This window comes from Mytilus edulis, chromosome 1 (assembly GCF_963676685.1).
Source record: "Mytilus edulis chromosome 1, xbMytEdul2.2, whole genome shotgun sequence".
Lineage (NCBI taxonomy): Eukaryota > Metazoa > Mollusca > Bivalvia > Mytilida > Mytilidae > Mytilus > Mytilus edulis.
The window spans coordinates 115,010,548-115,031,372 of NC_092344.1; the positions used below are offsets into that span (position 1 = coordinate 115,010,548).

Below are 20,825 nucleotides of genomic sequence, written 5' to 3' on the forward strand. Positions count from 1 at the left end.
CGGCACTTCTCAGAGAAAAAGTGTTTTCAGCACAAACATCTGAAGGTACATATTGTACCAATGAAGGGTAATCAGCAACCTCAAACTGATTTCTTGTATTAAGGATCCGAGCAGGATTCCATGCTATATAGCAAGGCGATATCCTTCTTCAGCCTTTTCGTGAATATTGACCATTAGTTTTTTGGGATCTCCCTTTCCTGGAACCAAGGATTTGTATAGTAAGACTATATAAATCCTTGCTGGAACCACTAGTGTAATTGGTTTGAGATATCATCTTTGAAGCTTTTGATTATTGAGAATCCCTGAAATCATATTAGGGAATTTGTAGAATACTAATTAAAATTATCAGTGATTATCTAAAATCACTGGTCATTTTCAGGGAATCTATATAATCACTAATGTTTTTAGTGATTCTATATAATCCCTGAAAAATCAGGGATTCTACATAATCCCTGATTATACAAATTCACTGTAACATATATAGAGAGAACGTTTTAACCTGTAAATAGCCAAGAGAAAACTTTCTGTGTTGTCGACATTGCGTATAGTTTTCGCGGTACCTCATACATTCAAATATTGAATTCGGTTCCTTACCTGGAAGAAGAAGGGTAATGACATATATTTACGGTTATGTTAGCCTAAAAAATGTTTATTTTGGGAAGTGATCATTTTTTAATATCTAAACAAAGTTTTGGCTGTGAAAATTATGTCTGAGAATCTCTTTGGTTATGAACTTCGATTTTAGAAGCGCTTACACCTGCTCATTACTTGAAATTGAATTTGGTCGATTTTTCAAATATTCCACCAAATGAAATTTTAAGAATTTGCAAATACTTCTCTGGCTGTGTTGAAGATGAAATTCATTTTGTAACTTCATTATACCGGTATGTCCCTTAAAATAAAGTATGTCCTTCGACTTGTTCTTGTTCTATAATACAATATTGTATGATTTGACAGCACAAGTACAAAATAATAAAAAAAAAACTGTCGATAATATAATAAATGGTCAATATGCATAGATTAAAATACGGTGTAAAAACACATTTTACTATCTACATCTACAATTCCATGGGGGACTCCATTAACCACAGGAACTTTCTCCGATGATTCTCCATCACCGATGACTTGTTGGGTACGTTTAGATAGGATACACTTGTGTAATTGTGTAATTGTCCATACAATGCTGTAGTTTGTTTAGCAGGCATATGTGTGGCTGTGGGACACGATCAAAGACCTTAGAAAAATCAAGGATAACCATACCTTCTCTGTCTAGAGCTGGTGCAAGCTCATGACAAAGCTGGATGAGTTAATTGAGTTTCACAACTTCATCTTGCTTTGAAACCATGCCAAGAAAAATATACATATGGTAAAAATAGAAATCCACAAAATAAAGGAAGATTTCAAACTTTCAAAACAACATTCAAAAACATCAGACAGATATGTTGAGTCTTTGTCATAGGCATTTAAAACAGACATAGTTTAAGATGCATGATTTTCTTTTAATTTGTTGTTAGTGGCTTTGAACTAGCTGTCAGTAACTGAGAATGCTCTCAGATCTGTACTTACTGTCTTTTTGTTGTTGTAGTATTTGTATTTGTATCCATCTGATGAGTATAAATATAAAAAAGGAGTGTGGTATGATTGCCAATGAGACAACTCTCCACAAGAGATCAGAATAACAACAACAGGTCACCGTACGGCCTTCAACATTGAGCAAAGCCCATACCGCATAGTCAGCTTTAAAAGGCCGCCTTTTTAACTGATTTTGTTTAGTTCGTTCTCATGTTGTACTTTTACATAATTAATATACTAGGTACTGTAGGCTTTTTGGAAAATTATTCGGTCTGCATTTGAAAAAATGAGAGAGTTATTGACATATTATGAGAAATGGACATATGAGAAATTATTTTTTTTTAAAAGCCACCGACCTCCCAGAGAGGTGTTTCAATGCTTCTTTAGTGTACAGAGAGCGTAAGATCTTCACCTTACGAGACATTGGTTAACGATGAATAGTATTAGGACTGAAAATTTAAACAAAGCGTTTGAAACTTATAGCTTAAGAGTGAGGGCCAATATAGCATTTATGTACGAAAAGGGTAGCTGAATGGTCTTGTAAACGTACTAACACAGTTAGTTTTCCATGTTTAGTACATATGACCCCCCCCCCCCCCCCCCCCCCCCCCCCCCACACACACACACACATATGCTACACGCATGTGATTATGTTAAAATCCCTCAACCTTAATTACCCCTTTAACAGAAAAGACGTCTACGACTTTTGTCAAAAGAATACAATGGGAATTGGGGTAGTTCCCGGTTGAATCGTGTCTTGTTGACTTTATCCTTGTATTTTAGCCTTACTTTATTATTGTCGTGGACTAAACTACTACATAGCAGTTAAGTGGTTTGTCATATTTTATCAATCACCAGGACATCCGGTCAAACCGGACAACAGTTTAACTCTACGTTATATTTCCTTAAAAGATGTAGAAAAAAAGGAGGAACGTCGATATTAAAAAAAAACATGCCGCTTTTCGTATTAGGAATCCAAGTGGACATTTGTGACAAATTTCAAAGATAGATGTTTTTGTGTATCAAGGATTATAGTACACATGCCGACAAACAGTAAAATGAAGTTTTCAATTTGTGTGCCCAAATTTTCAACGGTTGTGATTTTGTTTTATTTGTATATTGCTGTATTATTTGTGTCAACAAATGGAGGTACGTATGTTCTGTCTTTGCACATTCGCTTTTCCTTAAGGAACGGTTTCGTAAATCTAAACACAAGTACGGATGGTTCAAGCACGCGTATATGTTAACGTGCAGGTTTCAAAAACGCAATATTTGAAAAAAGTATAGTGCTTTTACCAATAAAAAGTAACAAGTTGACTGAACCACTGAGTCTGTCCAGTAATACTAGTATACGGGTATGACAATTTCCGATGATTGCTTTTCTACCAGATCCAATCTAGGATGTTATAATGTTAGTGCCATTATTTCGATCCTTTGACTCACGGGGCATGTTGCCTAGGATGCAAGTAATTTGATATCGTAAGAAAAACCGCAAATAAAAGCGGCTAAATATTCCCCACATATTTCTGACATACTACTTTTGAACTAAGATTTTGTGACAGCATCAACTTTGGCAAACATATTGTTTATTGATGTTTATTGCATGTCGTGACAGTTTTATATAAATATATGATTGGAACTTAAAAAACCCCATCATCACTAGATAAAAACATGATATACACAGTCGGATATGGTGTGAGCAAGTATGATATTGAAGATGCAGAGCAGCGGGGCATGCGGCATGATGGAAATAATGCCACATAACGGTTTCTTTTGAACCCTTTTGAAAATCTCATTTTTATCATTTACTTAGTTAAAACCAATTCGTCATTCAGAACACAATTTTGCAGAAATATAGATGAGAAGGTATAGTTTTAGCAAGGATTTGTTTATCGAAATCCGTGATTTTAAGTGAAACAGTTCAACTGCACCGATATAAAATTGTTATATCACTATTATGAGTATCAGGAGTACATATATCCGGTTTAAACAGAGACATTTTATACATATGGTCTCTGGTTTAAAGTTTGAAAGTAACAATTATGATTCCACCGTCCAAAATACCTCGTGATTGCTTTAATATAGGAGTTTTTTCTTAAAATATGTAGTTTTTAAAAAGGCTGGATCAGCCCCCGGACAGGGTTCTTTTTAATTTTGACATGATCAACTAAGTTGAACTAGAGTTGAAGCTAAAACTTGAAAAAGTTTATCAATTAACTTACTTTAGAACTGTGTATACATATACATATACTAGAACACACCCGTGATATCGCGGGTCCGTGACTGAATTAAAGTATATAACTATGCGCAAGCCTTATCTTAGTATTAGTACTGTCATCTGATAAAGCCGGTCATGCCGATTATAAGATACACAATTTTCTCTGCTTTCAAATCTTTCTGTTTGAACCCGTCGAACTGGAACTTATCAATTATTGGTAATATTAATTATTTGGAAAACAAAAGGTCCTGGAATGGAGTATTTTTTAATCAACAGCATTGTCCTATATTAGTTATAAATAAAGTTGAATTCTTTGATTCGCTGTTTTACGTCATGCCCGCTAACAAATTGAAACTTATTTTCAGTCCAGATTTTTAGTATTCGTATTGTTATCTTCGAAAGTCTTACGGATTAAAATACTACAATAGGTAACAATTTGACAATTTAGTAATGTCAACCCTGTGATTATGACCCGTGTATATAGCATATTAATCCTGAATACACCGTTTGGTGGTGCGCCTGTCAGATGCGGAACGTACATATAAGGTAATATGTAACAGGTGATTATACTATTGGTATCGGTATCGGACTCGACCCGGAACTTCCTAATTATTGGCATTATTAATTACGTGGAAAACAAAAGGGCCTGGAGTGGTGTAATTTTTAATCTACACCTTTGTACTATATTAGTTGTATATAATGTTGAATTCTTTGATTCGTCGTTTTTACGTGATGACGGCTGACAAATTGGACCTCGTAATTTTAGTATTATAGATGAGGGCATATACATATATACGAGTCTGAATTGAAAACTACGTTCAAACCTATGATTGCGTTGGATAAAAACCGCAATAGTTTTATACGTGTGCATGTTAAACAAATTTCGTTGTAGTTGTGTCTAAATACAGCACAAATAACATTTTCCAAAAGACCAAAGAAAGTAGAGAAGTATATTTAAACAAAACGCATTTGACTAACAGGTCGAACAACTGATGTTCTTTAACCCTGCTGACTGCCATTTGCGATTGCCAAATAAAATTGATCACAAAATGTATCATCCTCTTGAAATAAAGATTATTTATTTTATTTTATTTATTTAACAAAATGGATCTTAATATAAATTTAATACTTTTAAACAGAAAACAATTAACTTGTGGCCACGAGATTTATCTCTACAACAGATTTATCCATCGGATCACCAACAATATATATAAAAGAGTAACAAGTTGACTGAACGATATTTGTCACGATATCTCAGTAGAATTGTCGAATCCCGGCGAGGGCCTTGAAGAACAACAAAATTGAGAAAGCAAATTTACAGATCTAACATTGTTGGGTTGATGTAAAGTTTGTATATACATAATGTACACATCCATTGGGACACGTTCACCATCATTGCTGGTGATCCCGATGGATAAATTTAATGTAGAGTTGTCACTGGCTCAGACGTACTTATATATATAATAGTATACGGACACTCGTGACTGACTGTACAGATCGTTCGATTCGGAAATAGTTCCTGTCTGTCCCATAAAAAGTTTGGTTGTTAGTTTAAAGACTTCCTGTTCTATCAATCTTGTTGTATGTTAAAAATATCAAAAAAGGCTGAACTTGTTCGAACGCCAGAAAGTTACACTTCTTGTTAAGTACAGGAGGACTTTTAGAAATGAAGATTCTGTCCTGATAATGACTGAAAAGAAAACATAACATAAAACATGAAATACGACGTAACAAGATTGCAGGTTGACTCCACAGGCGCTTGGGTATGATACAGATATTTAAAAAAAAATAATTAAAAAAAAATGTTGATTAAAATATTCAATTTTCTATATTTATTATACATATCTATCACTTCTGTGCATGTCTCACCTAGTTTGGATAGATTCAAGCGACTCAGAGAAAATACACCACTTAGTGAATTTTACCATCCATAGATGATACCAGAGACATATAATACAATTATATTATATGTCTCTGATGATACTCTTTGGCACGTTAACCATTCCATTCTCAATTTTATGTCTGTTGATAAAGTAGATTATTTAAAGCTGATATGATTTATGAAATTTTATAAAAAAAAATACTAATAACACAGAGACCAATAATGGCATCCGGTTTTTGCTGGAATCCAAAGAGTAGACTGAATAACCTGTCTCTTGTCTTATTAATTTGTCATTTAGATTAAAACTCAAATAAAAGATTTTACTCTGCCCTAATCAGTTTAATGATTTTGGTTAAGATGTTAATAAACTATTTAGTAATGGTCACTTTAACTTAAATTCATAATAAAAGAGTGACCAGAGAAAATAATGTTATTCCAATTCTTGAACCAATGCATACAAACATCATAAACTTAGTCTTCTGTGCAAGATTTTATCATATTTTTCACATAAATTTCTTATAATTGTCAATATTTTTTTCGATCCGTCAGTGTTGTTGTGAAAATATGGCAGGTAATTAAAGTTCGTGTTTTGAAGCCGAAGTTTAACGATTGTCACCTGTTTGTCAACAAACAACAAAAAAGCATGGATATTGAGCACATGTTTAACATGTACAATCAGATAATAGCTTATTTTAAGGACATCCATGCGTATTGAGGTCACTTTGCATACGGAAAATATGTTGGGGAATCGCTTCTTAAAGGAAGCAATTAAAATAAAGTAAACTTTTTCTAAATATGAACAATTAAAGAATTTTGATCAGAAGAAAGTATATGTACATTAGTTTTATAATGAAAACTATCCGTTGAGTTATAAAAAAACATATGCATTATTTTTTTTTTTAATTGAGGTTGCTTATGACTTTAAAACCGGGTACATATAGATAGAGGAAGATGTGGTGTGATTGCCAATGAGACAACTCTCCATCCATATAACAATTTATAAAAGTAAACCATTATAGGTCAATGTACGGCCTTCAACATGGAGCCTTGGATCACACTGAACAAAAAGCTATAAAGGGCCCCAAAATTACTATTGTAAAACCATTCAAATGGGAAACTTTTTAAATGATGTGTCAAATTATTGTTTTGATCAAATTCCAATGATCACTGAGCATTGAAATCACTCACTGTGGTACGTCATTGTCCAAATGTAGTTAGAAATCAGTACATACTCAGGTTAAAGTTTATGGTGAAGGTAATTTACCATGAAATTGTGGTTACATCAACCTGAAACTTTATAGAACATTTACACCACATATTTGTAACATGTAGAGGACATGTTTTTCAACAAACTTTCGGCATTCCCATGCGAACCAATTGTGCCCTCTTCTTTCTGACTCGATCCTTTATTCTTATGAGGCTGACTTCATACAGGAACTTTTTCCATGTAGAATGAAAGAAAAGAAGTTACCAGTAGCAACATCATTTAACTTTACTTTCCCCTATATACATTTGTAGATGATTTTCTCTCACTAAATAATTAAAAATTTGGTGACTATGTAAAACTCATCCATCACATCACACTTGAGATAAAGGATACAACAGATGCAGTTAAGTCTGCCTCATATCTTGACTTACATCTAGAAATTGTCAATGAGGGTCAGTTGAAAACAAACATTATTGTCAAAAGAGATAATTCCATCTTCCCAATTGTGAACTTTCCATTTCTCTGTAGAAACATTCCAGCAGCGCCTGCATACAGAGTATATATCTCCCAATTGATACAATATTCTGGGGGTAATGTATTTCCTACCTCCATTTACTTGATAGAGAGTTGCCACTCACAAGGAAGCTATTAAACCAAGAGTTCCAAATGGTGAAGTTTATATCGTTCCTTTGTAAATTTACGAACGCCATCACCAGTTGATTGACTGCTTTGAAATATCTGTTTCCCAAATGATATTGGATATGTTCCTTATGTCTTAACTACAATCCATTCCCTTTTCATGAATTCGACCTAAGTAATTTGGAAATTTGAAAGTGCAAGCAGGACATTGTGTCCATACATTGTGTTCTATGGACTTGTTTAACTGTATTATATAACTGCAATTTCTTTTTTTTTTAATTTAGAATTGAGCAAATGTTATATATATGTCATATTTCCATTTATAACTGCAAGAACTTTTTGATAAAAAATAAAATCGAAAAAATCAGCAATTAATGTAAAATTTGAACATATATTTGATCAATCAAACAGCTGAACTGTCTTTCTTGCTACAGATGTGTTTCCTCAAGGCTATTTTAAATATTTCAATAGAATTCAATGCAGGGATTGCTTATTAGATATTTTAACTGAAAATGAATAATTCTATGTCTTATTGCATACAGGAAGGATTGGCAATATTTATTTTGAAATTGAAATATTAATCTGGGAATAAAAAAATAAATAATAAGGAATCAAAATAGATTTTGAATTCTTATTTTTCTCAGTACTAATTAAGTGAAGTCGGTACTTAATATGCTCAAATAGTTTTTTTGTGTTTTTATTTTCTTTCTTACCAGAACATATATTATAGATTTACAAGCTTTTCTTGCACTGTGTTTTTAGTACAAGTTGCAGTGATGAATCCAACATTTTCATAAAAAAATGGAGGGGGGGGGGGGGGGGGGGAGCTGACTGCCTTAAGAGAGGACTCACATAGTCATTGCTTCAGTGATTCACTAAATAATTAAATAAAAAAAATCCCACAAAAGGGGGGGGGGCAGGGCTGTGGTTGTCAAATGTTTTGTCTCAATAATTTTTGTCTCGCCTTGACTGCCTTAAGAGAGGACCCACTAAGTCATTGCTTCAGTGATTCACTAAATAATTAAGTAAAAAAATCCCACAAAAAGGAGGGGGGCAGGGCAGTGGTTGTCAATTGTTTTGTCTCAATGCTTTTTATCTCGCCTTGATGGAGTCAAAAGTGAGACATAGGTATGCTGTTTCCGATTCGGCAACGGCAATGGCGTCAACAATGTATTAGTTTGTGATTAGGTCTAGTTTATGGTGAACCACAATTGGTAGGTCAATCATATTTGGTATGCAGTTGTATAAGCATTGGCACATCTCATTTCCATTGAGATTATTTGGCCCTACCCCCTCAATCATGGTCTATTCGAAACTTTTGCTTATTTTAAATGTATTAGTTTGTGATTAGGTCAGTTTATGGGGAATCACAAGTGGTAGGCCAATGATACTTGGTATGCAGTTGTATAAGCATTGGTATATCTCATTCCCATGGAGATAATTTGGCTCTGCCCCCTTAGTCATGGTCTATTGACTTTGAAACTTATCTTAGTTTACATGTATTCTTTGTGGTTAGATCAGTTTAAGATGAACTGCTAATGTTAAATCAATGATATTTGGTATGCATATTTATTTACATTTGCAAGTATTGTTTCCATGGAGATTATATAGCCCCACCCCCTCTTCATGCTTCATTGACTGAAAATTTAACATGTTTTAATTTTTATATTTAGATTTGGGAACAATTTATAACAAGTCAATGAATTTGGTATGCAGTTGTATTAGCATTGGCACATCTCATTTACATGGAGATTGTTTAGCCATGTAACTCAGTCATGGTTCATTGACTTTGAATGTTTGCATGACTTGTGTAAGATTGTTAAAGAATTGCTATTTTGATTTCAACATTTGCATAATCAAAATTACAAAAAAGCGAGACATATCTCTGTGATAACAGTTTATTTGTCATTTAGGGAATTTTATATTAATAGCAGATTCTTGAAAGTCTGTTTAATCTTCTTACAAAATTGGAAAATAATTTCAAAAGTAGATACATTTTAGAGCAATGACATCAATATTTCTATATTTGAAGACTGTATATATATAAACCGATCGATGTCTATGGTTTTTGTGTCACTGTATTGAAGTCGGACTTATTTTTACCCAGCATTTCCTTAAAAACCATAAAAAGACATTAATATTTCTATAAGGCACTTTCATTTTCTTGCCAGATTTTTATAAAATTTTATGTCAAAGGTTTATATCCCCAATGTCTGGAACATGTTTTGAAATAGGTCAACTATGTTTAAAAGAGTTTTACCCCTTGGTATTAATATTAACTATATGAAAAATTGCATAATAATAAAGGACTATCTAGCATACATTTCTTAAAGGATAGTTATTGTCCCTTAGAAATGAAAATTGTATAGAAAATTGCATTGTAAGCAATTTTCAATTGGACAATTCTAACCAGATATTTATAAAATTTAAATCTAAAGGTTCATATCATCAATTTTTCGAACAAGTTTGAAATCCGAGTGTCAATCAACTATTTTCAAAAGTGTTCTGCATAACCCTTGGGAATATTAATGATATAAAAACTTGCATTGACATTGCAAGCACTGTTAAACATACATACATTTCTTGTAATATTATTAGAAAATTGCCATCAAAGGTTAATATCAGCAATGTGTGAACTTGAGGTGAAATTAGTTAACAAATTAGAGCTGATGAATTTTTTCCAAGGTGTTATGTACCTCTAACTTATATTAAACATTGCACAGTAAGCCCTTTCACATCTACATTTCTAGTTAAATTTTTATGAAATTAATATCATTGAATTAATTATTAGCAAGGGTTTGTAAGAATTCCACGGCCGACACTCGGCTAACCGAGAGTTTGGTCGGTTAATCTATATTGAGTATGCGGCTATATCGGCGGTTGGTCTGTTAATCGGGTTGGTTATACGTCTGTTTAGAGTAAAACTCACAATTTAATGTTAAACTCTGTTAAATATACAGATTTTTGCCATATTATGAGAACCACATCAAAAAAAGAAAAGTGTCTGACAAAATGATATCTATCATAGAACATTTTCCACCAGTAAAAAAAATGCATAGCCTGCGCAGTTTTAAGTAAAACGAAAAGGCGTCTCGCAAGTATGTGGTTTTTATGCTTGTACGCATAGCAATATTTTGGATAAAAGGCTAAAAAACATTTTAAATATGATTTAAAGGACACAAAATAGTACTTTGGTTCTAAAAAAATAATTGTCATTGATAAATATTTCATAATTGTTATATAAGTTGAGTAATACCACATTTTAATGAATATTAGGGGAATACAGTCTGTTAATGGGTTGGACAATTTAAATCGTGTCAGTTAAGAGTTATTTAGCCACGACAATAGTCTTACTACCTTTAGTTTATATTTTCACATTGAACAAAATGAGATGTACTTGTGACGAAAAAATTACAATACGGTGCAACAGTATCCTTATAGAAAGAGAACTTTTATTTTAATTTTATTTCTTTGCATTTCATTGAAGGGTGTGTCACTTCAATATAGCGTTATATGGACTGATTGGCCGCTCGAATTCGCACGAATTTATTATTTACGCCAAGTTATCAATCAGCCTTATATTTTTTTGTCTGTTCAAAGTCTGTAACATCTATGAATCTGTCATGTGTTGCAATGCAGCTGGTTAAATTCCATGCGTTTTCTTTGAAATATTAAGGCTTTTCTACCTCAGGAATAGATTACCTTATGCCGGCGTTACACATTGGCGTATAGACCGGCGTGCACCAAACGTACAGAGAAAATTGACAAAGTCGGTATACGTTAGTTGCATGCCATAGGAAAGCTTAGCAATAGATCAAAGCGCGTTGCATAAGTTTTTAGTACGTCGAAATACAAAGGTAAAATTGAGAAAGGAAATGGGAAATGTTTCAAAGCGACAACAACCCGACCATAGAGCAGGCCAAGGCCACCAATGGGTCTTCAATGTAGAGAGAAACTCCCGCACCCGTAGGCGTCCTTCAGCTGGCCCCTTAAAAAATATTTATACTAGATCACACAAGACTAACAAAGGCCAGAGGCTCCTGACTTGGGACAGACGCAAAATTTCGGCGGGGATAAACATGTTTATGAGATATCGACCCTCCCCCTATTCCTCTAGCCAATGAAGGAAAGTAAATACGCTTGATGAACGCTACAATCACAGGAAATTTGTATGCAGCATAAAAAAACATACAACATACGCCAACATACGTTTCTAGTACGCCCAATACACGCTTAAAGCTCGTTTTGCACACGTTACAAATATGATTGACAGGTTAAATGCATCCAAAATTACTAGCGTATTGGCATCGTAAATGATTTTGAACACGCCAGTGCTATACGCTGATGTGTGACGCCGGTATTAGTTGTGTTTCCTCAATGCTTTTCAACTTCGTATTTTATTTGGCCTTTTAAACATTTTTTTCGTCACTGATGAGTTTTTCGTAGACGAAACGCGTGTCTGGCGTAAATATAAAATTTCAATCCTGGTATCTATGAGGAGTTTATTTCCGGTATGTATTGTCTTTTGAAATTAATATTACTTTGATATTACACTTTTTGAAACCATTTCTATCAATTTTCAGATTCCATTGTCTAAACTTATGTTTCATTTTTCATGTGTTGTTTTCATATATTCTAGCCACTAATCTTGAGTCTATCCCTTTATTCAGATAACACCTCATATAGCAATTAAATTATGCTTGTAATGTCATTCATAACTCTTAACAGACCAATTAACAGACCGAGTTTTATACATCCGACCCATTAACAGACCACACTTTTATTAAAAATTGATTTATGTCACCAAAATACAGTTTTTCGTGTAGATTTTTTACATATTGATGTTAATATGGTAAACACACATAATGCCTGTCTTTTTTCGATGTTCAAAATATTGCATGCAAGTGAACTCAACCAACTTGTCATTTTTGTGTACATTTTGTGTGTGTAAAATGTGTATAAATTTACTGATGAGTAACTCGCCTTTTCATTTTATAGATCGTTTATTGAAGCTAGAAAAAAAATAATTACACCACTGGATTCAGTACTCCAAATCGTTTTGTCAGACATGAATACTTTTTATCATATAAATATAATTAAAAAGTTATACAATGAAACATACTGACCTTGCAATGATTTTCTCGATAACACCTGATTAACAGACTTTAGCCAACCCGATTAACAGACCAACCGCCGATATAGCCGCATACTCAATATAGATTAACCGACCAAACTCTCGGTTAGCCGAGTGTCGGCCGTGAATTCAGACCAAATATTTTTACAAAATAAATGCCCTTAGAAATAATATTATGAATGGGAAATAACACTATAAACAATTCCTTGCCTCATTTTTTTTGTAAGATATGTATTAATACTTTAAAAGAACCGAAATAATTTTTTGGGAGTTTTTGCCCATGGGCAGGTAAAAATGTGCAATGTTTGGGACATTGAAAAGTTGCTCAGTTATCTTTATACAATAAAAAATTTGACAGGAACTGTTATAGTGTGATCAGTGTTTTGTTTTGTTGTTGAGTTAACTGTAGACTGGATGATGTACATGTAGAGCTTAACATATATTGTACAGACATTAGTCTGTTGTTGAAATTTGAATGCTGATGTTCAGATGCCTTTACACTTTTATGTCTTTGGGTTTTAGTCTTGTTTGTTTATATATATACCATATCTCCTAAGAATATAATATATTCGTGCACACTAAATATGACCATCACAGTGATGTCTTTTGATCACATGGACTGATCCCTAAAATATGAACATCTAACTAAGTGTATCTTTCTCTGTTGTGATGTTACATTATTGTTTCAGATAAGGGAGAAGGTTTGGTACCATTAAAACATGTAGTCCCGCTGCAATTGATAAGTGTTTCTTGTTTCTTGTTTTTTATATAGATTAGACGGTTGGTTTTCCGGTTTAAATGGGAAAAAAGTATTTTTTTGGGGCCCTTTATAGCTTGTTATTTGGTGTGAGCCAAGGCTTCGTGTTGAAGACCGTACCTTGACCTATAATGGTTTACTTTTGCAAATTGTGACTTAGAAGGAGAGTTGTCCACATCTTCCTATATCTATATAGTTATCCTTGTTTTATTTTGCTGTTTAATTAGATTTTTCCTTTTAATTTGATGAAAATGAATAATCTCATACTAGGGGAGGATTTGTTGCTGATTTAAAAAAAAAAATCTCAGATGAACAAATGGTGTACCATGGTATCAAAATTTTACCAGTGATCTTCAACTTTTAAGTCTTTAGGGAAAGATTGATAGAAGATATTAATATTTAATTTGAGTATTAGTATACTGAGTATGAAAGGTATAGAGGAAATTAAAAGTAGATTTACTGTAAGAAAAGATACTGAAAAAGATGGTTATGGGAAGGGGACAAAATGGTATAAAGAGGAATGCACCTTTGGAATAAATGACAGGAATATAAGGATGATGGGCTTTTAAGAATTGGAGAAAAGAAATTTAGAAAAAGTATTTTTGTATTAAGCGCAAAACAGTCTTAGAATGGGAAGTTGAATAGAAGGAAACGGACATATCAATATGAAATGAGATTTTTTGCAAAGCTAAGCCAATGATAAAGAAAAGAAGAAATTAACAGTTCAAGCAAACAGAAAAGAATTTAGTCAAAATTAGTTGGTAGGATATGGTTTATAAAATAGAAGAGAAAATGATGCAGATGGTATTAAATTTACTGGAAGGATGAAAGAAATGAAATGAAAAGATAAAGATAAAAAGAACTTTGGAAAAATGAAAGGACCATGTGAATGAAAATTAAGCTCCTTATTTTTCTTTTTTTGTCTTGCATTGACATAGTAAAAAGTGAGACTTAAGTATGTTGTTTCTGAGGGCAGCAACAGTAGGGGCCTCAGCGGTGGCTTCACCAATATGATTTCAATATGTTATAGTTTGTGATTATGTTAGTTTAAGTGGAACCACTAATAGTTTATCAATGATATTCCCAATGCAGTTGTATTAACATTGGCAAATTTCATTTCCATGGAAGTAATTTGTCCAGGCCAAGACATTAGCTATTGACTTTTAAACTTTTGCATAGTTTACATGTTAAAGTTTGTAATAAGGTCAGTTTAAGTGGAACAACTTATGGGAAGTCACTAATATATGAAGTTTTATAAGCATTAGCACATCTCATTTCCATTGAGCTTACCATATAGCAGGTTATTTTTGCAGGGTGTAAATTTTCGCGGATATAATAAAATCACCAAAATAAATTCCACTAATTTAAAAGAGTACATGCAAAGGTATTGATAAAAACATTGAATCTGCCAAAATAATAACTTCCAAAATATTTTGTATACCTTGTGAAAATAGCAAGCTACACGGTATGTGGTCATAACTTTTCAGTCATGGTATATTGACTTTGAAACTTTAGTATACTTTTTATCTTTAAGTTTGTGATAGGTCAGGGAAACTGACTTATGATAAAAATCAATTATATTTGGTATGAAATTGTGTTATCCTTTCGTATATCTTAATTCCATGGAAATTATTTGGTCCTGTACCATCAGTCATGCTTTATTAACATTGAGGATTTGGAATATTTTCATTATTTTATTACATTTCAGAGTGTTGCTATTTTCATTTCAACATTTGCAAAATTTTTATCAAATTCTTACAGACAAGACATATCCCTGTATCAGGTTTTTTTTCTCATATATTAGCGTCCCCTTTTTAATTTAAGGATTTTTGAAATAATTTTTAATCTCTTTAAAGAGGGAGAAGCACAGAATTTTGTCAGCAATTTATCAGTACTTAAGCCTTCAAGGAGGAATATGTGGACGTGAAATAGCTGAAGTATTATATAATTTCAGATAATAAAAGGATGTCAAAACCAGACAAGATATACTGATTTAGAATTTTAGCTTTGAGGCCTTGGATTTAAGGAAGTAATTTCCTGTTGTTGGAATAGCATTGAATGACATTGAATTATGTCTGAATTAGATGATTTTAGTCAGACTTTTTAATTGTATGTGACTTCTGCACTTGACAAATCGCAAGCTTGTACTAATGATATTCATTTGTTTCTAGAATTAAACCTTTACAAATAACAGCAACACTTTGGGCTTTTGATATTAAGGATGGCTTCTGTTCTAGACATGTTTGTATGTTGCTCTCGGAATATGATTTGTGAGCAACAGATGTGTATATTGGTAAAGGCTATAAGATGGTGAATCAACAGTCTGTACTTTTCTATCAGATAAGTTTTGATTATGGAATAAAAGTTGATAAATTGAAAAGAACCTGTTGCTATGACTGATTTAAAAATAATTAAGATTAGTTACCTGTCATTTACTTTTACAAAAAATCTTGAGTAAAGCCTAAATTTGGAATTATCAGTATTAAAGTTCTTAAGGGTGTGGTTGTGGCATTCATGTATTTGTTAAAAAAATGAAATATTGTGAAATTAACATATGATTCACTAAATAATGTTTTATAAAGTTTTTTCTGTTATACAAATGAAACATATCATTATAATTTAATTTTGGATGTAACACATCTTCTGATTGCCAGGCTGACTTGTTTTGTTTATCAGCTTATAAACATAATTTAGTCATGTGATCGTGACATCATCATCGTTTTTTCATGGTTTACTCCGGTTTAAAATGGAATTTAGAATTAAATTAAATTTTATGGATGCCATCACGAGTTGGTTGACCTAAATGGAATAACCGTTTCACAAATGATATCAGATATGTTCCTTACATCGTAACTACAATCCCCTTCCCTGTCATGAAGGTGACCTACTGAATTAGACTATTTACCGTATTTGTTATAACATAAGCAACACGACTGCTGCCACATGTGGAGCAGGAACTGCATACCCTTCCGAAGCACCTGAGTTCACCCCTAGTTTTTGGTGGGGTTCCTGTTGCTTATTCTTCAGTTTTCTATGTTGTGTCATGTGTTCTATTGTTAGTCTGTTTGTTTTCTTTCATTTTTAGCCAGGCATTGTCAGTTTATTTTCGATTTAAAATTTATTCACTTTATTTTGCCTTCAATTGATGTAGGATTCAATAGTTATAGTTGCTGAGTTAGATAAATGAAAGACATAAAACATATTAAAAGTGAAGAACAAGAAGATAATGATTGAAAAAATGCAATCTTTGCATTATATTTTTTCACTTTTTCTCAGTTGATTTTGTGACAGCCCATAATTATGTTAGTCAAACAAAATTTTTCTATTCATATTGCAGAAGCCAGTTGTGAGCCCAGCACATTTGGACCCAATTGTCTGTATTCTTGTAATTGTGAATTATCATGTGACCAATTGAGTGGAGCTTGTAGTATGTGTAAGCCTGGATGGAATGGACCAAACTGTCAGATGCGTAAGTGTTATAATTAGCTTTAAGTATTGTATTGTTGTCATGTGACCGATTGAATGGAGCGTGTAGTATATATGTCAACCTGGATGGAATTGACCAAACTGTTAGATGTGAAGTGTTAGAAGCTATATAAGTATTGTATTGCATGATGATTGCCTAAAATTCTATAGCTAGGCTAAGTTTAGTTATCAGTGTCATGGAGGTGGTTGTCAATGTATCTTTTAGTTTAAAAAAAATGTTGCTTGATTTACATGATCAATAAATGAAATTAAAGAAAATTAAAGAAAAATCAGTGTATATATGCTATATTTATATTTCATATATGTACAGTTTTGATTGATTTTTTTTTAAAGATTTATTAGCTAGATATCTACTATCAGGATGTTGTTTGACAATGTTGACTTCCCAAAAGGGTGACACATGTTTGGTTCATCTTATCTAAAACCCAGCTAAATACAAAATTTATTTGGACTCAAGCTTTCTATCAAAGTCTAATTTGGTACATTGTAATGGAGGAGATATCATTAATAATATGATCATTATTTGTTTTTAATCAGCTATGATCTTTTAAAGAAAAATTCAGAAATGTTCACAAGAATTTTCATCAGCATCAGTGTTTCTTCGCTCAGAAAGCAACTGTTAATTCCAAATGCATTATTTGACTATTAAATTGTTTTCAAATTCATTATTTAGCTATTTATTTTCATTTTAGACAATGTAGCCATGAATAAACCTACAAGATTAAGGAAATTCCCTAATGAAATGGCTGACCAGTTAGTAGATGGAGATCGGGAAAACACATGTTTGTCTGTTAGTGGCGTAGATACCCAAAGACTAAAAATAGATTTTGGTGTAACAGAGTCATTACATCATATAACAATATTTGACAAACCTAATCGTAAGTATAGGATTCTTATATTTATATCTGTGTTGTAAGGGAGATAAGTAAGATGATAATTTGAGTCAGAAAATTCATCTTATTGCATTTGAATTTTATCTGGTTTACTTACAGAGCCAAAACTTTGTTAAATTAAGAATGTATAAATACTTTAATAAAATTAACGGTACCAATTTTCGTGCACCAGATGCGCATTTCGACAATACATGTCTCTTCAGTGATTCTCGTGGCCAAAATATTTGATATCCAAAACTTATAAAATATGAAGAGCTATAATCCAAAAGGTCCAAAAAGTATAGCCAAATCCGTGAAAGGAATCAGAGCTTTGCATGAGGGAGATGCATTCCTTATTAATAGTTATGAACAAATGTTCCTAATCAAAAGGTTTCTAAAAGAAATATAGCCAAAATTGTTTTGTGTGCTATATATAATCTGTGGACTCTGATTTGGAACTTTTTTTTTTTATGAAAATAACAAAATAACTAAGATGGATATACAAGACAAAATGAAACAAAATGAAATTTGTTTAATATTCTGCTATCTTACACTAACTTTAACTTTGTTAAGAAATTTAAGGAATAAAATGTTTGATATAGACAAGCAAATACAATTGTATACGAAAAATAATAAAATCTTTTTACTTGGACAGGTGCTCTGTCGGAGAGAGTATGGTCAAATGATTTGAACATAAAGATTGGTAATACCACGGTGTTAAAAGATGCAACCTCCTGTCACAACCATACTGGAGATTTCCCACTGACTGGTGAACTTGATGTTGAGTGTAAGATCAGTGGCCAACATTTGTACCTGATAAAGAAGACGGAACCCAAAGAACTGAAGATATGTGAAGTGGAAGCTTATGGTTGGTATTTTGTTATCATGGCTTTACATGTATTAATTTATAAATTTAAAAATTAAATATGTTATTCATCTTTATTTTGATAGATTAAATCTAACCAGTTCCTTAAGTAGCTCATTAAATGTTGTGACTATGAACTGGTGCCTTTAAGAAATTACTTTCCTGTCTGCACTCAAAATATGAAATAGTTTTGGTCATCAATGTTGATAGGAAAGCTGCTAAGTGAACAATCATATTAATTTCAGATACCAGTTTTATTTTTATATATACATGTATATGGTCACATTAGTCTCATTCTGATTATAAAAACCGTTTCAACTTTCAGTTTTTGCTCTGTTTAATATAAAAATTATTCTTATTTTAGTGTGTACAGATTATACATGGGGAAATGAATGTGAAAATTTTTGTGGTAACTGTAAATATGGTGCCACTTGTAACCAGTTGACGGGAGAGTGTCCTTATGACTGTGAAGCTGGTTGGTATGGTTACAGATGCGATACCTGTAAGTTATTTAGAATTCAAAATTTTGGTTGTTTTTGTAAGGACACTCAGTATTCAATGAAAAAAAATTCAGACAAGAATTCATGACTTTTAAAAGTAACAATTCGTAAACAGATCATTCAGCTATAATTGAGAGAAACTCATATATTATGAAAACAGCAAATGGTCTGTTCTATCAAATATGTAAATTATAGATAATCTTAAAAATATTCATCATAATGAATTAAATGGGTATTTCTTATGGTTTCACTGAGGTGCAAATATTTTGTACTCTAATGTATCAGTTTTATTCTAAAGCAGGGAAATTAACTTACATGTCAGTAAATATCTTGCAGCTGTTTTTCAGCTTTAAATTGCGGTCTGATTTAAACATTGAAATTTCTAGAATAATAAATCACATGATATTGTGATAAATTTCAACTTTTCACTTGAAGGTCTACAATGACCTTAAAGGCTTTTAAAAACTCTGCAGGCTTTATACTGTGTAAGGGAAATGACATTCAAGATTACTCCAGTATATCTACCTGATCTGTATGTTCCTCAGCCACCCTACAAATGAGTGTAACTGTATTTTACGACTATCAATAGCTGTTATAATTATTATTATCAGTCAGGGCAATATTTGTTCCTCAGCCTCCCTGCAAATGGGTGTAACTGTATTTTACAATGATCAGTAGCTTTAATAATAATTATTATCAGTCAGGGCCATATATGATTCTCAATGACCTAGCTTATATGAGTATTTCCTCTGATTATATCCGTAGCTACTTCTACATCCTGTTTATGTAATAGTTAAGGATTAATCACGATTTTGTCAGGTAGATATTATTTCATTCTTAAATTATGTATTGTTCTACTTCTTAACATGGAATCATATTTTACAAAGAAAATTTGAATATAATATTTCTTTGAAATCAGATCATGTGACATAATTTTATTGTATATTTCAAGTTAAAGCATTCTGTTTCATGAAACATCCAGGCTATTTTGTCATGATAATACTGAAATGTTAAATATTTTCAAAATCATACCTGCTGGAACTTTTTAGTTCGAAGAATATTTGGATAGACTGATATTTTTGGTAATTTTATGATGAAAAAAAAAATACATATAGTGAAAACAAACAATAATAGCAATACTGCAATATTGCAAAACTTATAGACCATACAGAATAAATTTAGAACGGATAGTGTAATACAAATTATAAGTTATTTATTGAATAGATATTTTTTTTATTTCAAAATCAAAACTTTAAAGAAATGAAATGACATGATGTCATAATTAACATGATTTTATTTTAGGGGGAGGAGGGAGGGAGTAGTTGCATTTGATGGAATAGAAGAAGTTGGAATTTTTTCTTATTATTAAACAACACTCTAATTTATAAAAGGGTATATAATAAGCCTATCAGAAGTTAAAAGTGGGTCTGAATCAATATGAGAGCAAATAAGTTGATTAATTTTTATATTTTCATAAAATATTCCAAAATAAAATGAAGACAGTGATTATTGTAGAATCTTATGCAACAGTTATCATTAGTCTAGATGTTTTTTTATATATAAAGAATGCCAACATTTCAGGTCATGTGTCAGTTATTTGATTCTATGATTTTGTTCTGATAAAATTTGTCACTCCTCAATATGAAAATTGAATTGAGAATTATATTTTTATTTTTTGTTTTTGCTGTTGAAA

General features: G+C 32.1%; 1 protein-coding gene across 3 annotated transcripts in view; it reads left to right on the forward strand.

Moving 5' to 3' along the window:
* The first annotated feature begins 2,571 nt into the window (after positions 1-2,571).
* LOC139501147 (mucin-22-like) overlaps positions 2,572-20,825 on the forward strand; it is a 52,713-nt gene continuing 34,459 nt past the window's right edge. For 2 of the 3 annotated variants that reach the window (XM_071290147.1, XM_071290154.1), the window contains exons 1-5: positions 2,573-2,721; positions 16,747-16,878; positions 17,588-17,773; positions 18,423-18,635; positions 18,997-19,134. In XM_071290147.1, the coding sequence (XP_071146248.1) occupies positions 2,613-2,721; positions 16,747-16,878; positions 17,588-17,773; positions 18,423-18,635; positions 18,997-19,134 (778 nt within the window). In that variant the 5' untranslated portion in view covers positions 2,573-2,612. Of the gene's footprint in view, positions 2,722-16,746; positions 16,879-17,587; positions 17,774-18,422; positions 18,636-18,996; positions 19,135-20,825 lie in introns of all 3 variants that reach the window. The other variant, XM_071290143.1, reaches the window with a different exon arrangement.